Consider the following 26,461-nt stretch of genomic DNA (forward strand, 5'->3'; position numbering starts at 1 on the left):
GCCAAATAACTCAACTCTTTTTTTTTACCCTGATTTTTTTTCAATTCAAACGTGTTTATTCCTGCCAAATCACAACGATAGATGGAAGTAGAGTTGTTGAATGAAGAATGTTTGCAGTAACATTGACATCATGAAATAAAATACATATTTTCCAAAATGTTTTATTAGAATGGAGAACACATTGGGAGGGATCTTAGACGATTCCCCAATACAGAATCAGATCCTTGACATGTTGAGCTTATCAAAGATCCACCACCATATTTTACAGTAGAGGATGGATAAACATTTACAGAATGGTTGCTTGGAGGAGGGTTTTGTATATACACTACCGGTCAAAAGTTTGGGGTCACTTAGAATGTAATTTACAATGTCATTAATGTAATTTACAACACTAACAATGTCTACACTGTATTTCTGATCAAGTTGATGTTATTTTAATGGAAAAAATGTTTGCTTTTCTTTCAAAAACAAGGAAATTTCAAAGTGACCCCAAACCTTTGAACGGTAGTTTATATATATTTTTTTTTAATTTGATTTTTTTTCTAGTCCAGGGGAGAGTCATGTAATTGATGAAAGCGTTTTAGAATGAGTTGCTTAATAGGCTATAGATTGACGTGTGCCCGATGCTGCCCCTCAAATCTGATTCTCTGCTGGGCGCGGAATATCAAGTGTGCTTGCAGGCTATTTAGTGTGGTTCAATCAAATGAGCCATAGCCTATAGAATACAAAGTGCCTGCTCGGAGAAGCATAGAGCAAAGTTATATTTCTAAGATGGCTGCTGGGATGGTGCAAATAAAACTGGGTTGTATTACACACTGCAATGGATATTCCAACCCCCGCCTGCTCTGCTCTTGCTCATCCAAAACGTTATTGTGTGCTGCCTAACCAATGGATATTCCAACCCCCGCCTGCACTGCTCAGCCAAAACGTTATTGTGCTGCCTAACCAATGGATATTCCAACCCCGGCCTGCACTGCTCGTTGCTGCCTAACCAATGGATATTCCAACCCCGGCCTGCACTGCTCAGCCAAAACGTTATTGTGCTGCCTAACCAATGGATATTCCAACCCCGGCCTGCACTGCTCAGCCAAAACGTTATTGTGCTGCCTAACCAATGGATATTCCAACCCCGGCCTGCACTGCTCAGCCAAAACGTTATTGTGCTGCCTAACCAATGGATATTCCAACCCCGGCCTGCTCTGCTCATCCAAAACGTTATTGTGCTGCCTAACCAATGGATATTCCAACCCCGGCCTGCTCTGCTCATCCAAAACGTTATTGTGCTGCCTAACCAATGGATATTCCAACCCCGGCCTGCACTGCTCATCCAAAACGTTATTGTGTGCTGCCTAACCAATGGATATTCCAACCCCGGCCTGCTCTGCTCATCCAAAACGTTATTGTGCTGCCTAACCAAAGGCTGTGCAGGACTACCGTAGCAGTTCAGGAGGAGTCAATGGCTTATTCAGATTTTTATTTATTTATTAGACCTAGTCCAGAAAATGCACTCTTGCGCACAGACTAGCTTATAGCCTATATTCTGTTCAGTTTGAGGAGAGCGCAAAGATGGAGGTCAACTTTGATAGCTTGTTACTACTATAATAGATTTGATTAAAAACAATATTTTTCTTGCCAATGATGTATTTATCAGTTATTGACCTCACAATAAGCCAGATTTCAGTCATTTACATTGTGGTGCTGAAACTTGAAGCAGCAGCCGCGGCACAATCAATTGGAAATGGACAGCTCCTGGTGCTGAAAGTAGGCAAATTAGAGTAGGAATAATTCATTTCAAGAGAGCTTTGTGTTTCTTCCTATCTATTTTTGAAGATAAATAAAAACTGATGTGATTATATAAAGTGATCTATAACAGTGCTATGGTCCGCGATGCTCTCTCATTGCAAATAAGACACTGATTTGGTGTTGGAGAAATATGATATCCAACAAATGTAAATGCCAGTGGTGGGTCTGGCATCTGCATATGCAGAAAATAACCCCGTACCTACTGTAAAATGTGTTATGGGGCTATTTGGTTTCCACTGGTCCCGGGGCCCTTGTTAAGGTCAACGGCATGATGGACTTTACCCAGTACCGGGACATTTTAGCCAAAAACCTGGTTGCCTCTGCAAGGAGGCTGAAACTTAGCTGCAAGTGGATCTTCCAGCAAGACAATAACCTCAAGCACACATCAAAAGCTACAAAGAAATGGTTAACTGACCACAAAAATCTAAATTTTGCAATAGCCAGCTCTGTCTCCGAATTTGAACCCGATTGAACCTGTGGTTTGAATTGATTTTCCCATGAGCGCAGACGAAGAATATCAATAATCTGGAAAGATTCTGTATGGAGGAATGGTCTAACATCCTTCCCAATGTGTTCTCCAATCTCATAAAACATTATAGAAAAAGGCTGTGCCGTTATCCTCACAAAGGTGCCGGAGTATTGAAAAGAGGGGTGCCAATAATTTCCACCCCATCTATTGAGAAAAACAAAATCTTTCTTTGAGCAGTTGTATTAGTATAAAATCATATCATTTTAAAAAATTTGGGAGCATACATTATTGCTCAGTAATTGTATCATTTTTTTTATACAGTCTTTTTTGCTCATCTTTATCAAGTGTGCCAATACTTTCCATCATGACTGTATATGTGTGTAGTCACTCACTCATCCCCGTCACGCCGGCTGGTGCGTGTGTGTATGTATGTATGTAATAATGTAATCTTTCAAGTTGATCTTCACTTCTCTGTTCTGCTCCGACCAATCAGTGTTCTTCATTTGCTGTTTTTGATTGAGTCAGGCTTGTCGTCTGAGGGAAACAAATCCATATTGAGGATAGAGGCAGACCAATCAGTGCATTCACACATGATCAACATTTTACTGTTTATCTAACCGTTATAGGTTAACGTCTCACCTTGTCGACCATTTCCTGCATTTTGTGGATGAGGGCGAACATGTGACCAGCATCCTCCTTCAGCTTCTTCTCATAGGATGAGCTTCGAAGTTCCACCTTCTCCAGCCTGCTGCTAAGACCCTCCTCCTGGCCCTGAGTGACAGCCGCAGCATCCACTGAGAAAGAATAAGAGAGGGACAGTGAAGAAAGAGGATCAGAGGGGGAAGAGGCATAAAAAAATGATTAGCCAATAGAAGTCTATGAAATTAACAAGATATATAAGAGTCTAACAAAATGTGTGTAAGTGTGTGAGAGAAAAAAAAGGAGACGTGTGTAGTACCCAGTGCGTCCTGTAGGGTGGCGATGCGTAGCTCCAGGGCTTTCCGTGTTCTGTCTGCTGCTTCCAGGGCCTGTAGCAGGCTGGGGATGTTTACCACACTGCCCTTGTAGGAGACCACCTCAGCCCCCACCGCTGCAGCTGGCCCCCTGGATCCCCCAGACTTCCGGCCACAAGCCTTCTCCTTCTTTGTAGCTCCACGAAACAACCCACGGTTACCTGAAGACAAAGAGAGACTTAATGTGAGTGTGTGCATGTGTCGGTACACACCCCTGCCCTCTCACTCATTGGGGACACACTGATAACAATTAGAAAATTACTGAACGTGTGTGTGTGTCTAACCTTCCATGCTGATATCAGGTTCTGTGTGTTCCGTCTCCTCCCAGCGAGAGGCTAGCATCCTGTATGGACATTGCCCCTCCACACACACCTTATTCAACAACACCTGGACTTGGGTGGGTGTGAGCCATAGCCCTAGAGACAGTAAGATGTTGTGAAGGTCTGCTTGTCTGAGGCCGCCAGTGAGCCGTTTGTCAAAGAACACACAGGCCAACAACACCCTACGAGATAGCACCTAGAGAGAGGGAGAAAGAGAGAGCAAGAGGGAGAGCGAGAGAGGTAGTTAGTAAGGGGAGAGAGATGAGAAACCATGAAGCATAGCCATGGGAAGATGTTAGGGGGGAGAGATACCCCTTTTTAATAAAGCATTGCATGCATCTATAATCGCATCTGCGTAGTGGCATACAGTTGAGCAGAGTCATTTTTGGAATTTCCACACAGAGATTTTTTTAGCAGGGTCCAGTTTTTTGGAGGCCTTTAATAAACGCATTTCCTGCAATTCTACGTCATTTACATGACAGAAGACACTGACAAACTGAAATCAAAAAATCCGGTCTTGAATGCAAACAATAGCCCTGGCCAATGAAGAGAGACAGATTGTACAATATTAGGATACAGTGCCTTTGGAAGGTTTTCAGATCCCTTGACTTTTTCCACATTTTGTTAAGTTACAGCCTTATTCTAAAATGGATTCAATACAACAATGTCCTCAGTAATCTACACACAAAACCCCATAATAACAAAGCGAAAACAGGTAATCAATTTGAGAAAATCCATAAAAAAAATAAAAACAGAACTACCTTATTTACATAAGTATTCAGACCCTTTGCTATGAGACTCGAAATTGAGCTCAGGTCCATCCTGTTTCCACTGATCATCCTTGAGATGTTTCTACAACTTGATTGAAGTCCACCTGTGGTAAATTCAATTGATTGGACATGATTTGGAAAGGCACACACCTGTCTATATAAAGGTCCCACAGTTGGCAGTGCATGTCAGAGCAAAAACCAAGCCATGAGGTCAAAGGAATTGTCCGTAGAGCTCCGAGACAGGATTGTGTCGAGGCACAGATCTGGGGAAGAGTACCAAAAATATTTCTGCAGCATTGAAGGTCCCCAAGAACACAGTGGTCTCCATCATTCTTAAATGGAAGAAGTTTGAAACCACCAACTCTTCCTAGAGCTGGCCGTCCAAACTGACAAAGCTCTAGAGTTCCTCTGTTGAGATGGGAGTCTTCCAGAAGGACAACCATCTCTGCAGCAGTCTACCATTCAGGCCTTTATGGTACAGTGGCCAGACGGAAGCCACTCCTCAGTAAAAGGCACATGACAGTCCGCTTGGAGTTTGCCAAAAGGCACTCAAAGACTCTCAGACCATGAGAAACAAGATTCTCTGGTCTGATGAAACCAAGATTGAACTCTTTGGCCTGAATGACAAGTGTCACGTCTGGAGGAAACCTGGCACCATCCCTACAGTGAAGCATGGTTTTGGCAGCATCATGCTGTGGGAATGTTTTTCAGCAGTAGTGACTAGGAGACTAGTCAGGATCAAGGGAAAGATGAATGGAGCAAAGTACAGAGAGATCCTTGATGAAAACCTGGTCCAGAGTGCTCCGGACCTAAGACTGGGGCGAAGGTTCACCTTCAACAGGACAACGAACCTAAGCACACAGCCAAGACAAGGCAGGAGTGGCATTGGGACAAGTCTCTGAATGTCGTTGAGTGGCCAGGAAGAGCCCGGACTTGAACCCCATCGAACAGCTGGAGAGACCTTGTAACCTAACAAAATTTTGAAGAAATCAAGGGGTTTGAATACTTTCTGAAGGCATTGTATATATATTTATTATAGGCTAAAGGACTATTAAATAACCTTTCCAGTGGCACTAAGGATGAAGCCTATGTTACTCACCGGGGATAAGCTACTTTGAAAAACAGTGCTGTTTGTTCATAATTGGGAGTTGAGAAATATTGTTTGAGGTTCTACAGACAGATTAGGAATTTGCATTCCAAACTGTACGTTTGTCCCGTGATTGTCTTTTTAAATATGCGAAAGACAAACTGACCGCCGCAACCAAGTTTACTAAAACAATCCATAGATGGCAGTTCCCATTCACGTCAGTACAGGCAGCCATTACTAATGTACCCATGAGTTTAACAGTCAAATACCATCCAGATGGCAGTTCCCATTCACGTCAGTACAGGCAGCCATTACTAATGTACCCATGAGTTTAACAGTCAAATACCATCCAGATGGCAGTTCCCATTCACGTCAGTACAGGCAGCCATTACTAATGTACCCATGAGTTTAACAGTCAAATACCATCCAGATGGCAGTTCCCATTCACGTCAGTACAGGCAGCCATTACTAATGTACCCATGAGTTTAACAGTCAAATACCATCCAGATGGCAGTTCCCATTCACGTCAGTACAGGCAGCCATTACTAATGTACCCATGAGTTTAACAGTCAAATACCATCCAGATGGCAGTTCCCATTCACGTCAGTACAGGCAGCCATTACTAATGTACTCATGAGTTTAACAGTCAAATACAATCCAGATGGCAGTTCCCATTCACGTCAGTACAGGCAGCCATTACTAATGTACTCATGAGTTTAACAGTCAAATACAATCCAGATGGCAGTTCCCATTCACGTCAGTACAGGCAGCCATTACTAATGTACTCATGAGTTTAACAGTCAAATACAATCCAGATGGCAGTTCCCATTCACGTCAGTACAGGCAGCCATTACTAATGTACTCATGAGTTTAACAGTCAAATACAATCCATAGATGGCAGTTCCCATTCACGTCAGTACAGGCAGCCATTACTAATGTACCCATGAGTTTAACAGTCAAATTTCCAGGGTTAGAGGTTCCAAACCCTTCTATGGTTGATATGTCTATGGCCATAAAGGAACAAGCGATTCTATATTTGGCTCATGTGCTGCCCAGATTGCAGCCTTACCGACTTTACACAGAATGCACAAAACATTTAAAATACCTGCTCTTCCATGATACTGACCAGATCAATCCAGGTGAAAGCTATGATCCCTTATTGATGCCTTATTAAATCCACTTCAATCAGTGAAGATGAAGGGGAGACAGGTTAAAGAAGGATTTTTAAGCATTGAGACAATTGAGACATGGATTGTGTATGTGTGCCATTCAGAGGTTCAATGGGCAAGATGTGCCTTTGAACAGGGTATGGTGCCAGGTGCACCTGTGTGTATCAAGAATTCTCCACCACCCAAAGGACACCCAGCCAACTTGCCACAACTGGGAAGCATTGGAGTCAACAATAATTTTCTGAGGGGGGGGGTGCAACTCAATATTAGGAAGGTGTTCCTAATGTTTGGTATACTCAGTGTATGTGCTTGTGATCAAACTGAATCCACAGCTATTTTTTAGAAGCTATTGATCTTCTGTGGCTAAATTATGTTCTCTGGTGTAGTATTTTGAATGATTTTATTTAATGTCTGTTCAGACAGGAGTAACATTTTTGGCTAAATTATTTAGAGGGTGCTGCAGCACCCCTACTTCCCACGGTGACTATGAAGTATAGTAACTTCTAGGGGGCCCTAGTATTTACAGTGTATGTGGGCCTTACATTGTGCTTCAAGAGGCAGTCTGAATTCTCACTAGTAATTCCCTCCTCTCCCAACATCTCTGGGAAAAAAAATGAGAAAAGAAAGCAATTTTAGTACACACACAACTTCTGGCATTTAACTTCCCCCAACCCAGTCTTTTCAGATCTTCATACCTCTTTCTCCCTCTCCCTCTCCCTCTTTCTCATCTATCTCTTCTCCATCATCATCAGTCTCCTCCGCTGCTGTCCCTCCACTCTCTCCTCTTTCCTGAAATCTTTTACTCCTCTCATCCCGTATTCTCTGCTTTTTGTCGTTCTTTATCTGGTCATCCTCCTGAAAAAGAGATTGGAGAATGTAAGCAGGACTAAATCAGGTGTAGTGAAGAAAACAGGTAACCTGTTCATTTGTGTGTGTGTACCGTTGGTGTAGGCGTTAGAGAGCAGAGACAGCGGTAGAGCAGTAGACCAAAGTCCCTCTGAAGCATCTCACAAAACAACTCTGCTAGCAAGCCCACCTAGAGAGAGAGAGGTCCGTATAATCATTTATGTTGTATCATGACAACTAACCTACTCCAAAGCGGAGCAGTACAGTATATCTCAGTGTAACTCAGTGTGGTCTATGGGAGTACTTTACCTCAAAGGCCTCCTTGGTTGTGGAGGTGTGGGGCTCCAGGAGGGAGGAGAGGGGGACGGGGCAGAGGGCTAGCCCAGGACGAGGCCTTGCAACCAGGCATGGAGCGGCAGGGAGAGGGGCCCCTTCCTCCTGATAGACAAAGAGACAAACACGCACAAGGCAGCTTTAGAATGGCTGTGAGTTGTGACTTGCCTGATGACTCATATTGAATGTAATTCCGCTGCTCTATCGATCGCTACAAACATTCAGTCTGAGACTGCCATCCTAGATCCTAGAACCTCACACTCAACGTCAACAAAACTAAGGAGATGATTGTGGACTTCAGGAAACAGCAGAGGGAACACCCCCCTATCCACATCGATGGAACAGTAGTGGAGAGGGTAGTACGTTTTAAGTTCCTCGGTGTACACATCACAGACAAACTGAATTGGTCCACCCACACAGACATCGTGAAGAAGGCGCAGCAGCGCCTCTTCAACCTCAGGAGGCTGAAGAAATTCGGCTTGTCACCAAAAGCACTCACAAACTTCTACAGATGCACAATCGAGAGCATCCTGGCGGGCTGTATCACTGCCTGGTACGTCAACTGCTCTGCCCACAACCGTAAGGCTCTCCAGAGGGTAGTGAGGTCTGCACAATGCATCACCGGGGGAAAACTACCTGCCCTCCAGGACACCTACACCACCCGATGTCACAGGAAGGCCATAAAGATCAAGGACAACAACCACCCGAGCCACTGCCTGTTCACCCCGCTATCATCCAGAAGGCGAGGTCAGTACAGGTGCATCAAAGCTGGGACCGAGAGCCTGAAAAACAGCTTCTATCTCAAGGCCATCAGACTGTTAAACAGCAACCACTAACATTGAGTGGCTGCTGCCAACATACTGACTCAACTCCAGCCACTTTAATAATGGGAAATGATGTAAAATATATCACCAGCCACTTTAAACAATGCTACCTAATATAATGTTTACATACCCTACATTATTCATCTCATATGTATACGTATATACTGTACTCTATATCATCTACTGCATCTTTATGTAATACATGTATCACTAGCCACTTTAACTATGCCACTTTGTTTACATACTCATCTCATATGTATATACTGTACTCGATACCATCTACTGTATCTTACCTATGCTGCTCTGTACCATCACTCATTCATATATCTTTATGTACATATTCTTTATCCCCTTACACTTGTGTATAAGACAGTAGTTTTGGAATTGTTAGTTAGATTACTTGTTGGTTATTACTGCATTGTCGGAACTAGAAGCACAAGCATTTTGCTACACTCACATTAACATCTGCTAACCATGTGTATGTGACAAATAAATGTGATTGATAGATTTGATTGATAGAAGTCGTTTGCAGTGACGTCAAAGTGAGAGCCTCTGTACAAAACAAGTCATCGGAGACTGGATCGTCTCTAACCAATCAGAGTATCAAAGCCAATTACTATTTCCGAAACGCTGCTTTACCCACGTGTGTTCAAGCTCTGTCCCAACCCATCAGTTTCTGGGACCAATCAGAACGGTTTGAATCTGTTCGCATTCGAGAAGTCGTCGGGAAGGGGATCAAATCCAGACTATTGGTAGATTTGATCTGGGCGTGGCGTTTAGCCACAGTGATGTGGATGGGTAGCCAGGTAAAGATGTGACTACTACAGGATATGTATCGAACTCTCACCACACACACACACACACTCACCTCCTGAGTCCTGAGTGTGCTCCAGTCGTCCTCTGTAGGTACGATCCGCCAGACATCAGGTAACAAAAACACCACTGTCTCCAGCTTCCCCTCACAAACATAGCTCAGCTCAGCCATCTTATACCTAAGAGAGGGAGTTGTTCATCCCATTGTAAATGGAGTGCCACACAGTGTCGAAAAGGGGAAAACAAAACAAGCATTTGATTGGCTGGTTTACTACCTGGCTGTGTGAGAGTCAAAAGAGTGTGTGAGCATAAAGATGTGCTTGTGTGATCATGAACATGCAAGTCGGTATACTGACCACTGGGAGCAGCCGCTGAGGTCCAGTCCACTCTGTTCCCTCACACAGCGCAGGGCTGTCCTCAGCAGTGCCCGAGGGTCCTTCAGCGGACTGGGACCGCCGCCATCTGTCTCAAGACACCACGGACCCCCAAGGGCCCGAAACTCACCCCCTACCTCCCCCAAAAGGAACTGACAGAGAGGGGAGAGAGATCATGTACAGTTGAAGTCAGAAGTTTACAAACACCTTAACCAAAGACATTTCAACTCAGTTTTTCATAATTCCTGACATTTAATCCAAGTAAAAATTCCCTGGTTTAGGTCATTTAGGATCACCACTTTATTTTAAGAATATCAAATGTCAGAAGTAATAGGAGAGAGTATGATTTATTTCAGCTTTTATTTCTTTCATCACATTCCCAGTGGGTCAGAAGTTTACATGCACTCAATTAGTATTTGGTAGCATTGCCTTTAAATTGTTTAACTTGGGTCAAACGTTTCAGGTAGCCTTCCACAAGCTTCCCACAATAAATTGGGTGAATTTTGGCCCATTCCTCCTGACAGAGCTGGTGTAACAGTCAGGTTTGTAGGCCTCCTTCCTCGCACACGCTTTTTCAGTTCTGCCCACAAATTTTCTATGGGATCTATGGGATTGAGGTCAGGGCTTTGTGATGGCTATTCCAATACCTTGACTTTGTTGTCCTTAAGCCATTTTGCCACAACTTTGGAAGTATGCTTGGGGTCATTGTCCATTTGGAAGACCCATTTGCGACCAAGCTTTAACTTCCTGACTGATGTCTTGAGATGTTGCTTCAATATATCCACATAATTGTCCTTCCTCATGATGTGCACTTCACAAAATAGGTGACAAATCCCTCCTGCAGCAAAGCACCCCACAACATGATGCTGCCACCCCCGTGCTTCACGGTTGGGATGGTTTTCTTCGGCTTGCAAGTCTCCCCCTTTTCCCTCCAAAAATTACGATGGTCATTATGGCCAAACAGTTCTATTTTTGTTTCATCAGACCAGAGGACATTTCTCCAAAAAGTACGATCTTCGTCCCCATGTGCAGTTGCAAACCGTAGTCTGGCTTTTTTTTATGGAGGTTTTGGAGCAGTGGCTTCTTCCTTGCTGAGCGGCGTTTCAGGTTATGTCGATATAGGACTCGTTTTACTGTGGATATAGATACATTTGTACCTGTTTCCTCCAGCATCTTCACAAGGTCCTTTGCTGTTGTTCTGGGATTGATTTGCACTTCTCGCACCAAAGTACGTTCATCTCTAGGAGACAGAACATGTCTCCTTCCTGAGCGGTATGACGGCTGCGTGGTCCCATGGTGTTTATAATTGCGTACTATTGTTTGTACAGATGAACGTGGTACCTTCAGGCGTTTGGAAATTTCTCCTAAGGATGAACCAGAATTGTGGAGGTCTACAATTTTTTTTTCTGAGGTCTTGGCTGATTTCTTTTGATTTTGCCATGATGTCAAGCAAAGAGGCACTGAGTTTGAAGGTAGGCCTTGAACTACATCCACAGGTACACCTCCAATTGACTCAAATTATGTCAATTAGCCTATCAGAAGCTTCTAAAGCCATGACATAATTCTCTGGAATTTTCCAAGCTGTTTAAAGGCACAGTCAACTTAGTGTATGTAAACTTCTGACCCACTGGAATTGTGATACAGTGAATTAATCTGTCTAAACAATTGTTGGAAAAATGACTTCATGCACAAAGTATATGTCCTAACTGACTTGCCAAAACTATAGTTTGTTAACAAGAAATGTGTGGAGTGGTTGAAAAACGAGTTTTAATGACTCCAACCTAAGTGTATGTAAACTTCCGACTTCAACTGTATTTAGTATGTAATTATGATTTGACCAAAGTTGAGGTGTATAGTGGACTGTACCCAGTCACAAAGTAACCGTCCTCACCTTGATGAGAGAGGCAGGGTGCACAGCACCCTCCTGCTGTTCTTTCCGGTCCTGCAGCCCACAGCACTGTCTGTACAGCTCCTCTGAACTGGCCATGGACAACAGCAGCACCTGTGTGACACACATACACCATTTAGGGGTTCCCGAGTGGCGCAGCGCTATTAAGCATTGCATCTCAGTGCTAGAGGCGTCACTACAGACACCCTGGTTCGATTCACAACCGGCCGTGATTGGGAGACCCAAAGGGCGGCGCACAATTGGCCCAGCGTCATCTGGGTTACGGTTTGGCCACTGTAGGCCATCATTGTAAATAAGAATTTATACACACTACCCGTCAAATGTTATAGAACACCTACTCACTCACAGGTTTTCTTTATTTTAAAATTTTCTACATTGTAGAATAATAGTGAAGACATCAAAACTATGAATTAACACATATGGAATCATGTAGTAACCAAAAATATTGTTAAACAATTCAACATATATTTTATATTTGAGATCCTTCAAATAGCCACCCTTTGCCTTGATGACAGCTTTGCATACTATTGGCATTCTCTCAACCAGCTTCACTTGGAATGCTTTTCTAACAGTCTTGAAGGAGTTCCCATATATGCTGAGCACTTGTTGGCTGCTTTTTCTTCATTGACTCTGCGGTCCAACTCATATCCCAAACCATCTCAATTTGGTTGAGGTCGGGGGATTGTGGAGGCCAGGTCATCTGATGCAGCACTCCATCACTTTCCTTCTTGGTAAAATAACCCTTACACAACCTGGAGGTGTTGGGTCATTGTCCTGTTGAAAAACAATGATAATGGGACTAAGCCCAAAACCAGGTGGGATGGCGTATCACTGCAGAATACTGTAGTAGCTATGCTAGTTAACTTCTTTGGGGTAGGGGGCAGTATTTCCATGTCCGTATGAAAAGCATGCCCAGAGTAAACTGCCTGCTACAAAGCCATAAAAGCTAGAATATGCATATTATTAGTAGATTTGGATAGAAAACACTCTGAAGTTTCTAAAACTGTTTGAATGATGTCTGAGTATAACAGGACTCAGAACTTCCAACCAGGAAGTCAGAAATCTGAGGTTGGTCGATTTTCAACTCAGCTCCTATTGAAGATACAGTGGGATATTGGTAATGTTGCACTTCCTAAGGCTTCCACTAGATGTCAACAGTCTTTAGAACCTTGTCTGATGCTTCTACTGAGAAGTGGGGCCGAAGGAGAGGGGATTGAGTAAGGTCTACCATGGCCTGAACTTGCGCTGACCATGCGCGTTCATGTGAGAGCGAGCTCTGTTCCATCATACTTCTGAAGACAAAGGAATTCTCCAGTTGGAACATTATTGAAGAATTATGTTAAAAACATCCTGAAGAGGCCTCCCGGGTGGCGCAGTGGTCAAGGGCACTGCAACGCAGCGCTAGCTGTGCCACCAGAGACTCTGGGTTCGCACCCAGGCTCTGTCGCAGCCAGCCGCGACCGGGAGGTCCGTGGGGCGACGCACAAATGGCCTGGCGTCGACCGGATTAGGGAGGGTTTGGCCGGTACGGATATCCTTGTCTCATCGCGCACCAGCGACTCCTGTGGCGGGCCGGGCGCAGTGCACAGTAACCAAGGTCGCCAGATGCACAGTGTTTCCTCCGACACATTGGTGCGGCTGGCTTCCGGGTTGGATGCGCGCTGTGTTAAGAAGCAGTGCGGCTTGGTTGGGTTGTGTTTCGGAGGACGCATGGATTTCGACCTTAGTCTCTCCCGAGCCTGTACGGGAGTTGTAGTGATGAGACAAGATAGTAATCACTAACAATTGGATAACACGAAATTGGGGAGAAAAAGGGGGTGAAATAAAAACATCCTAAAGATTGATTCAATACTTCGTTTGTCTTGTTTTTAGGGACTGACCCGCATGTCGTGAGTTTGGAAAGTGTACTGAACGCTAGAAGAACAAGGAGGAATTTGAACATAAATGTAACCAAATGGACATTATCGAACAAAACAAACATTTATTGTGGAACAGGGATTCCTGGGAGTGCATTATGATGAAGATCAAAGGTAAGTGAATGTGTATAATGTTTATAATGTTATTTCTGAATTCTGTTGAATGCACAATTTGGCGGATACATTTTTGTCTTGATTGGGATCTGAGCGCCGACCTCAGATTGTTGCATGGTTTGCTTTTTCCGTAAAGCTTTTTTGAAATCTGACACAGCGGTTGCATTGAGAAGTGCATCTAAAATTTCATGCATAACAGTTGTATCTTTTAGCAATGTTTATTATGAGTATTTCTGTAAATTGATGTGGCTCTCTGCAAAATCACCGGATGTTTTAGAACTTCTGAACGTAGTAACGCACCATTGTAAACTCAGATTTTTGGATATAAATATGAACTTTGCCTAACAAAACATACATGTACTGTGTAACATAGTCCTATGAGTGTCATCTGATGAAGATCATCAAAGGTTAGTGATTAATTTTATCTATATTTGTGCTTTTTGTGATTCCTCTCTTTGGCTGGAAAAATGGCTGCTATTCTGTGAATAGGCACTCACCTAACATAATCATTTGGTTTACTTTCGTCGTAAAGCCTTTTTGAAATCGGACACTGTGGCTGGATTTACAACAAGTGTTTCTTTAAAATGGTAAAATACATATATGTTTGATGAATTTTAAATATGGGATTTCTTTTGTTTTGAATTTGGCGCCCTGCAGTTTCACTGGCTGTTGAGGTGGGACGCTACGTCCCACGTGGTTAAGTGTGCCTTGAATTATAAATAAATCACAGTGTCAGCAGCAAAGTACCCCCACACCATAACACCTCCTCTTCCATGCTTTATGGTGGGAAATACACATGCGGAGATTATCCGTTCACCAATACCGCGTCTCGCAAAGACACGGCGGTTGGAACCAAAAATCTCCAATTTGGACTCCAGACCAAAGGACAAATTTCCACCGGTCTAATGTCCATTGCTCGTGTTTCTTGGCCGAAGCAAGTCTCTTCTTCTTATTAGTGTCCTTTAGTAGTGGTTTCTTTGCAGCAATGCGACCATGAAGGCCTGATTCACACAGTCTCCTCTAAACAGTTGGTGTTGAGATGTGTCTGTTACTTGAACTCTGTGAAGCATTTATTTGGGCTGCAATTTCTGTTAACTTTAATGAACTTATTCTCTGCAGCAGATGTAACTCTGGGTCTTCCTTTCCTGTGGTGGTCCCCATTAGAGCCAGTTTCATCATAACGCTTGATGGTTTTTGCGACTGCACCTTAAGAAACTTTCAAAGTTCTTTACATTTTCGATATTGACTGACCTTCATGTCTTGAAGTAATGACATTTCTCTTTGCTTATTTGAGCTGTTCTTGCCATCTTAAAAGACTTGGTAATTTATCAACTAGGGATATCTTCTGCATACCCCCCCTTTTGGTTACTACAAGATTCCATGTGTGTTATTTCATAGTTTTGATGTCTTCACTGTTATTCTACAATGTAGAAAATAGTACAAATAAAGAAAAACCCTTGAATGAGTAGGTGTTCTATAACATTTGATGGATAGTGTATATAATAAAATCCAGTGGGCAAACAAGACACACAGGTGGTGAATGGGAAGGTGAGAGTCAGAGTGTTTGTTTGGTGTGCTTTACCTTTACAGTGCACTCTGCGCCCTCTCTCTCAGTGTGTATGTGTTGGTCAGGCTCGACGGGGCCTATGTGGTAAAGGCAGGGCTGTGGGAGCGGGAAGGGGAGGGGCTGGGAGGGAGGAAAGCTGTCAATCCAACTGATTGACAGGTGGCAGACGGATGGGGGGAGAGGGAGATGGGGGTAGCGACGCTGTAGCTCTAGACTGTCACAGGACACACTGGGGGAGACGGCAGGGAGACAACGGGTTGGAGATTAATCGATTACCAAAGTTACAGATTCTTTGATTGACTGATTGCATAAATAAATGACAAGTGGCCTCACCAATCCCTGGGGAAGCAAGAGAAGAGGGCGGGACTCTGAACTGGGGTAGGGGAGGTCTTTTTGGGGTGTGCTCCCTTATCCTCCTCCTCCTTCCACCTCCTCCTCTTCTGGTCACAACCCCTCACTCCGCTGTCCTCCCTGACACACACAAAATAATATTGCACACAATTGATTTTCCCTGGGGTGAACAAAGAGACAGAACACACACAGACACACTTACCGGCGGTCTCCTCGTCTCCCTGCCTCAGCAGGTCTCTTCCTGATGCCTCTGCCCCAACCCTCAAACTGACCCCCCCATGATGGAGTCTGCAGCAACCCCGCTGAAAGTGAAAGACGAAATAAGAAAATAAACAAACACTATTCCCTACATAGTTCACATCTTCAGTGGCTGTATATGGCCTTTCTGTGACCCTAGGACCTAGGTGGATCAAAAAGGACCTAGATGGATCAAAATGGACCTAGGTGGATCAAAATGGACCTAGGTGGATCAAAATGGACCTAGGTGGATCAAAAGTAATGCACTATATGGAGAGAAGGGTGTGATTTGGGACAGGTTCACTCACGCTTGGCCACAGTGTGAAGGATGCTGGGGATGAGAGGAGGGATCTTGGGAGATTTGAGGAGAGGCTGCGGCTTGCTACCCAGAATGCCCGGTTTCTGTGCGTGTGCAGGCATCATGGAGGGCAGGAGAGGACGAGGAAACTTTGCCGTCTGAGAAGAGATGGAAGAAGACGATAGAGTATACATTTTCCTTATCCCCATTCAACCCTCTTGTCTGACACACTATTGGTTAACATAACAACAAATCAACCACTCAGGTGAAATATGAAATTCTACAATATCACTGTCTGGTCCTTCTACAGTAATCTACATTACCTACAGAAACTCTACCTGTGTGTCTTTGGTCAGGCTCTGTACTCTACCTGTGTGTGTTCTGCGAGGGTTTGAACTCTCTGGGCGCTCCAGCTGTGTGATTGAGATAGATCCAGGACAGCCTTTACCAGCACCCTCTCCCCCAGTGCCGGAACTCTCCCCTTCACCACACTGACACACACAGAGTTAACACAGTACACAAAGTGTTTACCACCAGTTGAATGACGTCATAGAATTGAATAATTTAGTAAATGAAAATGGATATTTTAGCTATATTGCTTACACCTATCCAAGCTTCTCAAATCGACATATGTGCATAATAGTGGGTTAGGGGTCCATTTGAGATTGGGGCATAACTACTGGAACTTGGTATTAGTCCTTTGTACCTCTTCTGAAAACGCACTTCCTGGTCCACCATCCCATAATGCTCCTGGAGCTGGGTCACAACCCCAGTGAAAACACGTTGCTTCATCTGAGAGCGAACACAAACACATCATTATAGACGCATTACACACACACACACACACACACACACACACACACACACACACACACACACGTTTGTCTTACTTGGCTATCCATGTATCTGCTCAGTATCACTCCTTAGCTGGATCGGTCTGGACCTACTTCTTTCTGGAGCAGACCTGACACACAACCATAGAAATAGAATTATTCTAGTTATGTTTCACTATATTGGATCACTCCAATATATTGGTATCACTCTGTGGTGGAAGGATACATCCGAGGTGAGGATTTACAGATTTACTTCCGTGTACACCTGTGTCACGGCTGGGGTCCGCCCTTATATATAGACACACGTTCTCTTTCATTTTCTCGGTAGACGTCCATATGGTTTGAAGTACAAACTTTCTCTAGTTCACTTGGGAAGTGTAATATCTTGCGTGGAAGTATACTCACTGGCTGTTTGCAGCCTGGAGCAGCTGGCTACATGGCCGCCTCTCCTCGAGTGCTCCACTCAATGCGCGCGGTTGATCTGTATCTTCCGCCCATGGTTTGTCGTACTTGTGTTTCGTTAGCGTTACACTACGACTCCGTGTGCATCCATTAGTATGGTGGCTCGTTGCCACAAACTGTCATTTACCTTACACAACTTGCCCACTAGCTTGTTCAATGTGTGTGTTGTGAATTGGTTCTCTGCTAATTATCCTGCAAGGTTTTTTCTTGTTCTTTCCCCTGCAGAGTGTAAGAGTATCTTAGTGGGCTTCCACTACGTTGAGACATTAACTTTGAAGTTCCTTAACGAAGCTACTCCCTGATATAGTGCTGGTTTTACAGCTTGGATATTAAAAGGTAATAAATGCAGTAAAAATACAAAATAAAAACATACAAATCAAATCCATTACCTGGTTGCTGTTTTTTTGTCTGCGTGTTTTTCCCACATGGGTCTTCCCCGGTTTTTGCCGAGGTACTGGGTAAGTTATCCCTCGCCGGGTTCCTATTCCTCTGAGTGGGTCACGACATAAGCCCTCCCAGGGTGTCGGATCCCTGCGCCGTGTCCTTGTTGGCTTGGCTGAGCTTATGGCTTCCCTTTGTGACAGATGTGATGGTGGCTTCCCCCCTGGGGATCTGCATACCTCGTGTATGCACTGCCTGTTTTTGAGCCACACGGAGAGGGCGGTGGAACTACTGGATCCCTACTGGATCCCTGTTTTGTGTGGTGTTCTCAGAACGCCTGCTCCTAGCGCGAGTGGGTCGGCCAACCTCGGGCTCAGGCTGGGGATGAGCTCCCTCCCTCAGGAGTGGTGCGCAGCGAGCCATTAATCCCGCTACTGGGCCCAGTACCCCTTCCAGGAAGCGTGGCCGAAGCCACCTCAGGCCTCTTTACTGGGCCCTTCTGCTGCCAGTCCTGGACGGGGGTATGAGTCAGACCACTGGGACCACCTTGAACGGAAGGTGCATGCCTTGCATCAGGAGGTTGATAGTGTTGATGGCGACGACAGCTGTTCCCTGTTGGCCAGTGATAGGCTGTTTCTGGGGGACGATGCTGACGCTGTTCACCACCGTGAGCGAGCGACCAGGCCATCAGAAGCTGGCAACGGGGCTTCATCGCCCCCAGCAGCTCGAGAGGCTATGAGGAGCCTACTCACTCAGGTAGCCACTGAGATGTCCTCACTGTCCACCAGTTTGATGTCCTCTCCATCTGTCCCCATCTCTGCTGAGTTCCACGAGGCCTTGCATGAAGGCTGGGCCTCTGCCTGGGGGCACTTCTGACTCACAGCAAAGACTAGACCATGGAGATATGTTGCGGACGTGGAGTCACTCAGCCTCCGGAAGTACCCGACTATGGACAACATGGACCTGCCATGGTCCTCCTGGACCAAGCGATTATAGGGTGGAAACCGCGACTGAAGCCGGAATCCCCGAAAATTCTTTGATGCAGACTTGAAAGCCACATATGGGTCCCTCTGCTCTCTTGGCCACCTTACCAATACGGCCATGCTGCTGCAGGCCTACCTGCAGACTCTGTTGCCCCGACTGCAGGAGGGCACAGAGGAGCTCCTCCGGGAAGCGATGGAGATGTCTCGCCTGCTCTCCCTGCTCCAAAGGGATGTGGCCCGAGCCAACAGACGGGCCATGGTGCAGGTGGTTACCTCCCGGCACCATCTCTGGCAAGCCCAGTCCCGTCTGCTAGGTGCTCTCCAGAGCACATTTGCCAGTCAACCAGTTCATGCTACCCCCTCAGGCCCCGGGTCCAAGGCAGAACGTTGTCACCCACCTGCACCCGAACGACAGTGGGGCCCCTCTCCTGCCCCATCGCCTCTTGCTAAGGGACGACAGCGGGGAGGGGCACAGCGTGCGGTGAAGCAACAGCCCATTTTTCCCCACATGGGTCTTCCCCGTTTTTTTTTTTCCCCCCCCCAAAGGTACTGGGTAATTTATCCCTCACCGGGTTCCTATTCCTCCAAGCAGGACACGAAATAAGCTCTTCCAGGGCGTTGGACCCCTGACGCCCCTCCATGGCCTTGTTGGCTTGGCTGAGTTTATGGCTTCTCTTTGCGACAGGTGTGATGGTGTCAACCGCCACCACTATAGGGACGTGCCTGGGGGACCCAGGCGCTCAGGGCACCAGAGGAGAGGCAGGCCCCGGCAGGACCCATAACACACCCTTCCCCGACCGCTTCTCCCGGTATCAAAGGGCAAAGTGGGGTACCCACAATGCGAGGGGTACCGACTCCAATTCCGGTGGCCGACCCCTGAAGAAAACCTTGTGGCTGGAGATCTCCTCACTCCTGGACAAGGGTGTCATCCGCAGGATCGAGACATCAGAAAGGTGGGTTCTACTGGTCCCAAAAAGATAGAGGGTTTCGACCGATTACGGACCTCTGCAACCTCAATGGGTACTTGAAGGTACTGAGGTTCCACATTCTGTCCCCAGCCCACTTGTTGCAGGCATGTCCAGGGACCAGTGGTATGTGACGCTGGACCTGAGGGATGCATACTTCCATGTTCCTGTTCACCCAGCTCATTTGCAGTACCTCTGGTTTGCTTTCGAGGGACAGATTCAGGGTTCTTCCCACCTTGGCACCCTGCACTTTCACAAAGTGCATGGATGCTGTCCTGGCACCTCTCACGTCCCAAGGATTGTTGATCATCAATTACCTGGACGATTGGCTGATTTGTACCCGACCAGGACCCAGGTCCTGTCAGAGAGCGATGCTCCTGACCCACATCGTCGGGCTGGGCATTACTGTAAATGGCAAGAAGAGTCATCTGATGCACACTCAAAGGGTGGCTGAACTGGACTCAGTCCTCATGAGAGCACGCCTGTCCATCAGAAGGGTTCAGGCGATCTAATCTTGCCTAGACCACTTTCGGCAGGGGTGGGTGGGTGGTATCCGCCCTGACCTGCTAACACCTGTTGGGCTTGCTGACAGCGGCCACGTTGCTGATTCCCCTGGGCCTGCTCCATCTCCGGCCTCTTCAGCAGTGTTTCATTTCCCACTAGCTGCACCCGAAGCGCCAACGCCAACTGCGGGTGACCTCACAGTGCCTCAGGGGATTGTTGAAGTGGAGCTGTCACTACTTTCTCTCAGGTGGGGTGGAGATGCTGAGGATGTGCCGCCGGGAGCTGGTCAGCACAGACGCCTCTATGTTAGGACTACAGGAGGACGTAAAGAACACCATGCAGAGCACAAGGGCACCGGCTACAACCGCGGCATACCAGTTGCGCTGGCGGTTGTTCTGCTCTTGGTGCACTGGTATTGAGGTTGTGCCCGAGTCATGCGGGGTGCAGTATGTTTTCCAATACCTACAGTCTCGCTTGGATGAGGACATGGCAGCCTCTACACTGAGAGGGTATTTGGCCGCTATATCTGCTTGCCATGTGGGGTGGATGGACAGGTCGGTGGGGCGCAATGCCTTGTTCTCCAGGTTTATGAAGGGGGTTTGTCGCCTGCATCCCACTAGGACCCGCTCAATGGCGAGCTAAGATCTGGATGTGGTCTTGGCAGCTTGGCAAAGCCGCCTTTCGAACCGTTGGAGTCTGCCTTAATGAAACACCTCTCTATGAAGGTGGTTTTCTTAGTAGCGAAGAGGGTGGGTGAGCACCATGCTTTTTCGGTAAGTTCTGAGTGCTACCGGATGGAGCCCGGTGGGAGGAGTATATCTCTCCGTCCCAACCCTTCATTCCTCCCGAAAGTTCTGCTTACAACCCCCCGGCAGTGGCAGGGGAGTCTGCGCCTCCCTCCGGCATGGTGTGCCCTATGCGGATACTGGTTGCCTATGTGGAGCAGACACGGTCAGTGAGATCAACAGACCAGCTCTTTCTCTGCTATGGTGAGAAGGTCCTGGGGGCTGGGCTATCAAAGCATAGGCTCTCTCATTGGATCGTGGACACGATTACGGTAGATTACCACCTGGCTGGAAGGCCAGTGCTGGGATCTGTGGTGGCATATTACACACGGGGTGTGGCTGCGTCCTGGGCACTCCTGAGATGAGTGCCCCTCAGTGATATCTGGGCTTCCTCTTATGCCTTTACTAGGTACTATCAGGTAGATGTGGCACCTCCCTCCGCGGTTGGTTCAGCGGTCCTGGGCATCGTCTCCCCTTCCGGAGACCCCTCTTCCACAATGACGACCCCTGCGTCTCCGTCCCACGCTATTTTGTATTTTTACTGCATTTATTACCTTTTAATATCCAAGCTGTAAAAACAGCACTATTTCAGGGAGTAGCTTCGTTAAGGAACTTCAAAGTTAATGTCTCAACGTAGTGGAAGCCCACTAATCTAGCACCGACTAATCTGGTACGGGTATACCAATATATTGGAGTGATCCAATATAGTGAAACATATAAGGTTACATATGTAACAACGGTTATGACCACGGTTATGTGAGCTATATGGATCACTCCAATCCTCTACGGTGCTAGAGGCGCCTCAAAAATGATGTAGAGAACGTATGTCGCAGCCATGGGGTCTATATATAGGGGCAGACCCCAGCTGTGACATAGGTGTACACGGGAGTCAATCTGTAAATCCTCACCTCGGATGTATCCCTCCACCGTGGAGTGATACCAATATATTGGAGTGATCCATACGTAAATCTTTGTTATTTTTGCACATGACAACCACGCAATTAGCCCACTTCTGATTCTCCCCCTTTCTCTGTGAAGTTCACTTTCCCTATAACCACTGGGTCACTGGTTCAAACTTCACTTGAGCTGTTACCCCTCACACTACATTGAGATAGCAAATCTACAGCATGCATGTAGTATCTGCCTACCTATCCATGCTCACGAATATGTCATGTTGCTGAGATTAAGCAAAAGCCCATAAATGGCTAGATATATTGCTTGGTTGGCAGGAAAACTGCAAGAGGGTCTTTAGCCCAGGAAGGAAGGGTAGAGGGTCGTCAGACCTTTTATGGTGTAAAGTACATACTAAAGCAAAAAAAAGACTCCTCTTATAATCAACTGGACCCAATGTTCAGGTCAATAGAAATATTAAAAATAATAATTCTATTGAATCCCGATGGTTGACGCCATGGTGAATAACCTAGCTGGTTAGCTAGCTAAAACTAATGGCCAATACTTTACACTGTAAGATCTGTGCATCATTGATTGGAGCATAAGAACCTGGGCTAGCTAGCTAACTGACTAGATGAACGAACACATTCATCGAACGTTGATGATCCTGGCTACTACAAAAAATGTTAGCTAGCTACAATACTGGTAGCTATAAATTAGATTATTTGTAACTACCACCACCAAACGGTAACTTTGGACACAGCGATCTAGCTAGCTATATGTTTGTAATTATGATTTCGAAAAAATAGCAAATTAGGTAGCTAGCTAGCAACAGTACTCACTCTGACACAAACTCTCCTTGCAATCCTTCTCTGGCAAAACGTTAGTGCTTTTTATGTTTTGAAGTGGAGCAGTCGCTACATGGGGTGTAATAATTACGCAGATTATGTTGCTAAAAGTTTCGTAAACGGAAGAAAACGTAACGAAACGGGGAGGCACCTACGGCTAATGATTAGAACACTAATGTGCGGAGCCAAAGAGGAAGAGGCGAAGCAAGGGACAACTGGGACAAAAATCTATATTCTCCAGCAGGTGGCGTTGATACGTTTCTTTCGTTCACCAAGTGATGCATTTTTGTATGGAGGTCAATGAGAGAGTGCCGAAATTAGTCAACAAAAAATGTAATGGCTTATTTGCTACGTGTGGCTTATTTGATCGAATATAAGTTTCGTAATGCTTAGGTTGTTTCGAGTGTTCTGATATAAGTTGGACGCGTGAAATCCTGCCAACTTTGAGAACAATACATAAATCATTGGAAAAATACTTTATATCTGCCCTCTCATTGGCTAGAATGGTCCCACCTGATCTTGCCTCCTGCCGACTGCCTTCCATCTTTGAATACATTTATTTTCAACGTTAGAGCGGCCAGTTGAGTATCTCGCTAATAAAATGGATAATCTGTGGTTGACTACATTAAAATGGCGGAAGCCCTCAATGGCGCTGGCCATGCTAAAACGGCATTTTGGGCCCTAGAGGCCTCTATCATCAAATATTTGTTATAACTAACCCATTGTTCCACCTGTGCTATTATTGGGTTTATTTGACAGTGCAGGCCACTGCCTACTGACGGATCTACAAATAACCTTGCATCATTACTAACTACCCATTATTATTTGTAGGTCAGTCAGTAATAAATTACCCATGATACATTACGGTTTTGATCCTCTCGAACACTGTCCTCTATGAACATTTTCTTCGCGTCACTGTGTTCACGTGATGAATGACGAGTAATTCAAGCGAAGTACACACGCGTGGGAGCACCAGGCACCAATTTTGACTTTGTGTTTGTGATAACTAGTGGAACTTGTCAAAGCACTAGAGACAAGAGATGGCTACCGACAGGCTGCAGTTCCATGAAATGGGTTTAGATTATCTTCTCTCCGGTGAAAATATGAGGATAAATTAAGTGTTAAATCGCATGACCTCAATTGTGATATCAAACGGTTACAGAACCATACATCAGTAGACACTGAAAGCAACTAGGATCTCTAACCTAGCTAGCCAACATTAGCTTATGAATGTGTTTACTTTGCCTGTCAATCGTCCTGAATTTTAACTAATTTACATATTCAAGAGTAAATGGAATTAACCAAATTATGCATAGTATGTAGCAAGCTAGATGTTATTTAACCGTCCTGCTGTGTTCCGGTCGAATTGGGTCGATTTACAAGTTTTCTCTGAAAAATGTTAATTTAATCAGATTGTTTGTACAGTTCTATGACTGTCCACACAGGACATCTGAACACACAAAATACATTTAGATGATTTTCATTACATTTGGGGTGTTTTAACTTTGGTGTTCTGTGGAACTGTGGTGTTCCCAATCAAAAATGACTGGTCATTAGAAATGAATGGGCGAGACTACAATTAGTGTGTAACATTTAGTTCAGGCACATGCCCATTCATCAGATGGACACACTTCATCTCCCAGACCCCCACATGCATGTGTGTTTGCACCACACACATCTCACTCCCCTTCTTGGCTTCCATGGCAACCCCCACAGGAATCTTTCCCCCACAGGAACCACACCTGTTGGCATTTTCACAAACAATTCCAACATTGTTTCAATAATATATAGAAATGTTCTTGCAGCTCTGGTATATAAAGCTTTTTTGAGGCCTTGCTCACAATTCATTCTGTGGCAGCACAATTACCAAACGATATACTGTATGTGAGGCTGTTGATCATATCTTTGATCATGACACTAGAGAGGAGAGTCCTTGTTAAACTTTGACACAAAGTAGTCTGTGATAAATAGCACAATATGTTTCATCTGATTATTTGTTATAGTAAAAGTAATCTATACATTATGCTTTTTTTAAACTCAAAAACAAGTTGTATGAACTCAGGTCAATGAGGCCTACAGGCCATAAATAGCAAATAGAAGTTCAAAACTTGTAATGTTCACAAGAACTTAAGTTGGTAAAAAGACCTAACACAACATTAGGTAATAAAATATGTATTATTATGGATTTAAAATTTATTCGGGAACACAGAATGAATTTACCCGAAACAAACGCAACAGAAGGGTTAAACAATCACCCCTGCTACAGGAAATTCAAGAAGTTGTCATGGAGAAAGCACAGTCCTTCAGAAATAAACAAACGAGATGCTCAGGCTTTTGTGCTTATTTAATTTCCTAATTAGTTAACTAGCTTGCTAAAACACTTAATCCTCCCACCCAGGCGCTAGCAGACTTCGGCTGGGCTCAGCTCACTCTGATCCAGGAGAAAGCTATCCCTCTGGCTCTGGAAGCCAAGACCGGGTCAGGAAAAACGATGCCTACCTATCATCCAGCGCATCCTGACATCCAAACAGGTGAGAAGCAGTAGTAGCAAGGGTCATATAACATTAGACCATCTCTGGTAGTAGTAGCATAGACCTTCAATTGGGCTATGACTAGGTAGTAGTATCATAGTAGTTGGTGATGTAGCGAGGGAAACGGCCAGCTGGAGTAAAATCTAACTGACAGAACGGCCAGCTGGAGTAAAATCTAACTGACAGAACATCCTGCTGGAGTAAAATCTAACTGACAGAACATCCAGCTGGAGTAAAATCTAACTGACAGAACATCCAGCTGGAGTAAAATCTATCTGACAGAACGGCCAGCTGGAGTAAAATCTAACTGACAGAACGGCCAGCTGGAGTAAAATCTAACTGACAGAACATCCAGCTGGAGTAAAATCTAACTGACAGAACATCCAGCTGGAGTAAAATCTAACTGACAGAACATCCAGCTGGAGTAAAATCTAACTGACAGAACATCCAGCTGGAGTAAAATCTAACTGACAGAACAGCCAGCTTGGAGTAAAATCTAACTGACAGAACAGCCAGCTGGAGTAAAATCTAACTGACAGAATGGCCAGCTGGAGTAAAATCGAACTGAGAGAACAGCCAGCAGGAGTAAAATCTAACTGACAGAACAGCCAGCTGGAGTAAAATCTTGAACCTTGCATGTGAAAGTGTTTATCCTGTTTCCTACCAAGGAGATGGGGCAGCAGGTACAGGCCATGATCCGCCAGCTGACTGCCTATTGTGCCAGGGAAGGCCTCTACTCTACACTAATGCAAAGATGTAGTCATTAGTGCATACCATAGCAAACAGTTGCAAAACGCTTCAAACAGAAAACGTTTTTGCAACGAAAAGAAGAGTTTCTATTGGACAAATTCTATATGGTCCCTCCCCGTTTTGTTACATTTGCTTCATAGTTAATACACCCCAGGTGACGGTACATTGACCCCTCACCTCTGACCCCCACAGAGCTAAGGAGTCTCCAGAAGAATCGACTTCCAGAATGTCTCCAACTTCATCAACTTTGACTTCCCCATCACCGTTGAGTCCTACATCCACTGCGTCGGACGGTAAGTGTCACCACAACAGAAT

General features: G+C 45.2%; 1 protein-coding gene and 1 long non-coding RNA gene across 3 annotated transcripts; one reads left to right on the top strand and one right to left on the bottom strand.

Annotated features, from left to right (window-relative positions):
- Window positions 1-44: 44 nt before the first annotated feature.
- ccar2 (cell cycle and apoptosis regulator 2) lies at window positions 45-23,067 on the bottom strand. Of its 2 annotated transcripts, none has more exons than XM_064943065.1 (20): window positions 22,860-23,067; window positions 17,104-17,177; window positions 16,920-17,005; window positions 16,584-16,704; window positions 16,224-16,371; window positions 15,881-15,980; window positions 15,661-15,798; window positions 15,343-15,556; window positions 11,713-11,823; window positions 9,804-9,973; window positions 9,503-9,626; window positions 7,787-7,915; window positions 7,572-7,667; window positions 7,327-7,486; window positions 7,174-7,232; window positions 3,570-3,801; window positions 3,231-3,446; window positions 2,912-3,066; window positions 988-2,806; window positions 45-941 (listed from the first exon to the last, which is right to left on the bottom strand). In XM_064943065.1, exons 2-19 carry the CDS (start codon window positions 17,113-17,115, stop codon window positions 2,762-2,764), a joined length of 2,316 nt encoding a protein of 771 aa, XP_064799137.1. In that variant the 5' UTR covers window positions 17,116-17,177; window positions 22,860-23,067; the 3' UTR covers window positions 45-941; window positions 988-2,761. The 2 variants fall into 2 exon arrangements, with proteins under 2 accessions (XP_064799137.1, XP_064799138.1); XM_064943066.1 differs by lacking the exon at window positions 22,860-23,067 and adding an exon at window positions 17,452-17,714.
- LOC135518147 (uncharacterized) lies at window positions 22,657-26,433 on the top strand. The gene is made up of 3 exons (XR_010452116.1): window positions 22,657-22,722; window positions 25,264-25,396; window positions 26,339-26,433. It is a non-coding gene; the product is annotated as an uncharacterized LOC135518147 (long non-coding RNA).
- The last annotated feature ends 28 nt before the right edge of the window (window positions 26,434-26,461 follow it).

This window comes from Oncorhynchus masou, chromosome 28 (genome assembly GCF_036934945.1).
Source record: "Oncorhynchus masou masou isolate Uvic2021 chromosome 28, UVic_Omas_1.1, whole genome shotgun sequence".
Classification (NCBI taxonomy): Eukaryota; Metazoa; Chordata; class Actinopteri; order Salmoniformes; family Salmonidae; genus Oncorhynchus; species Oncorhynchus masou.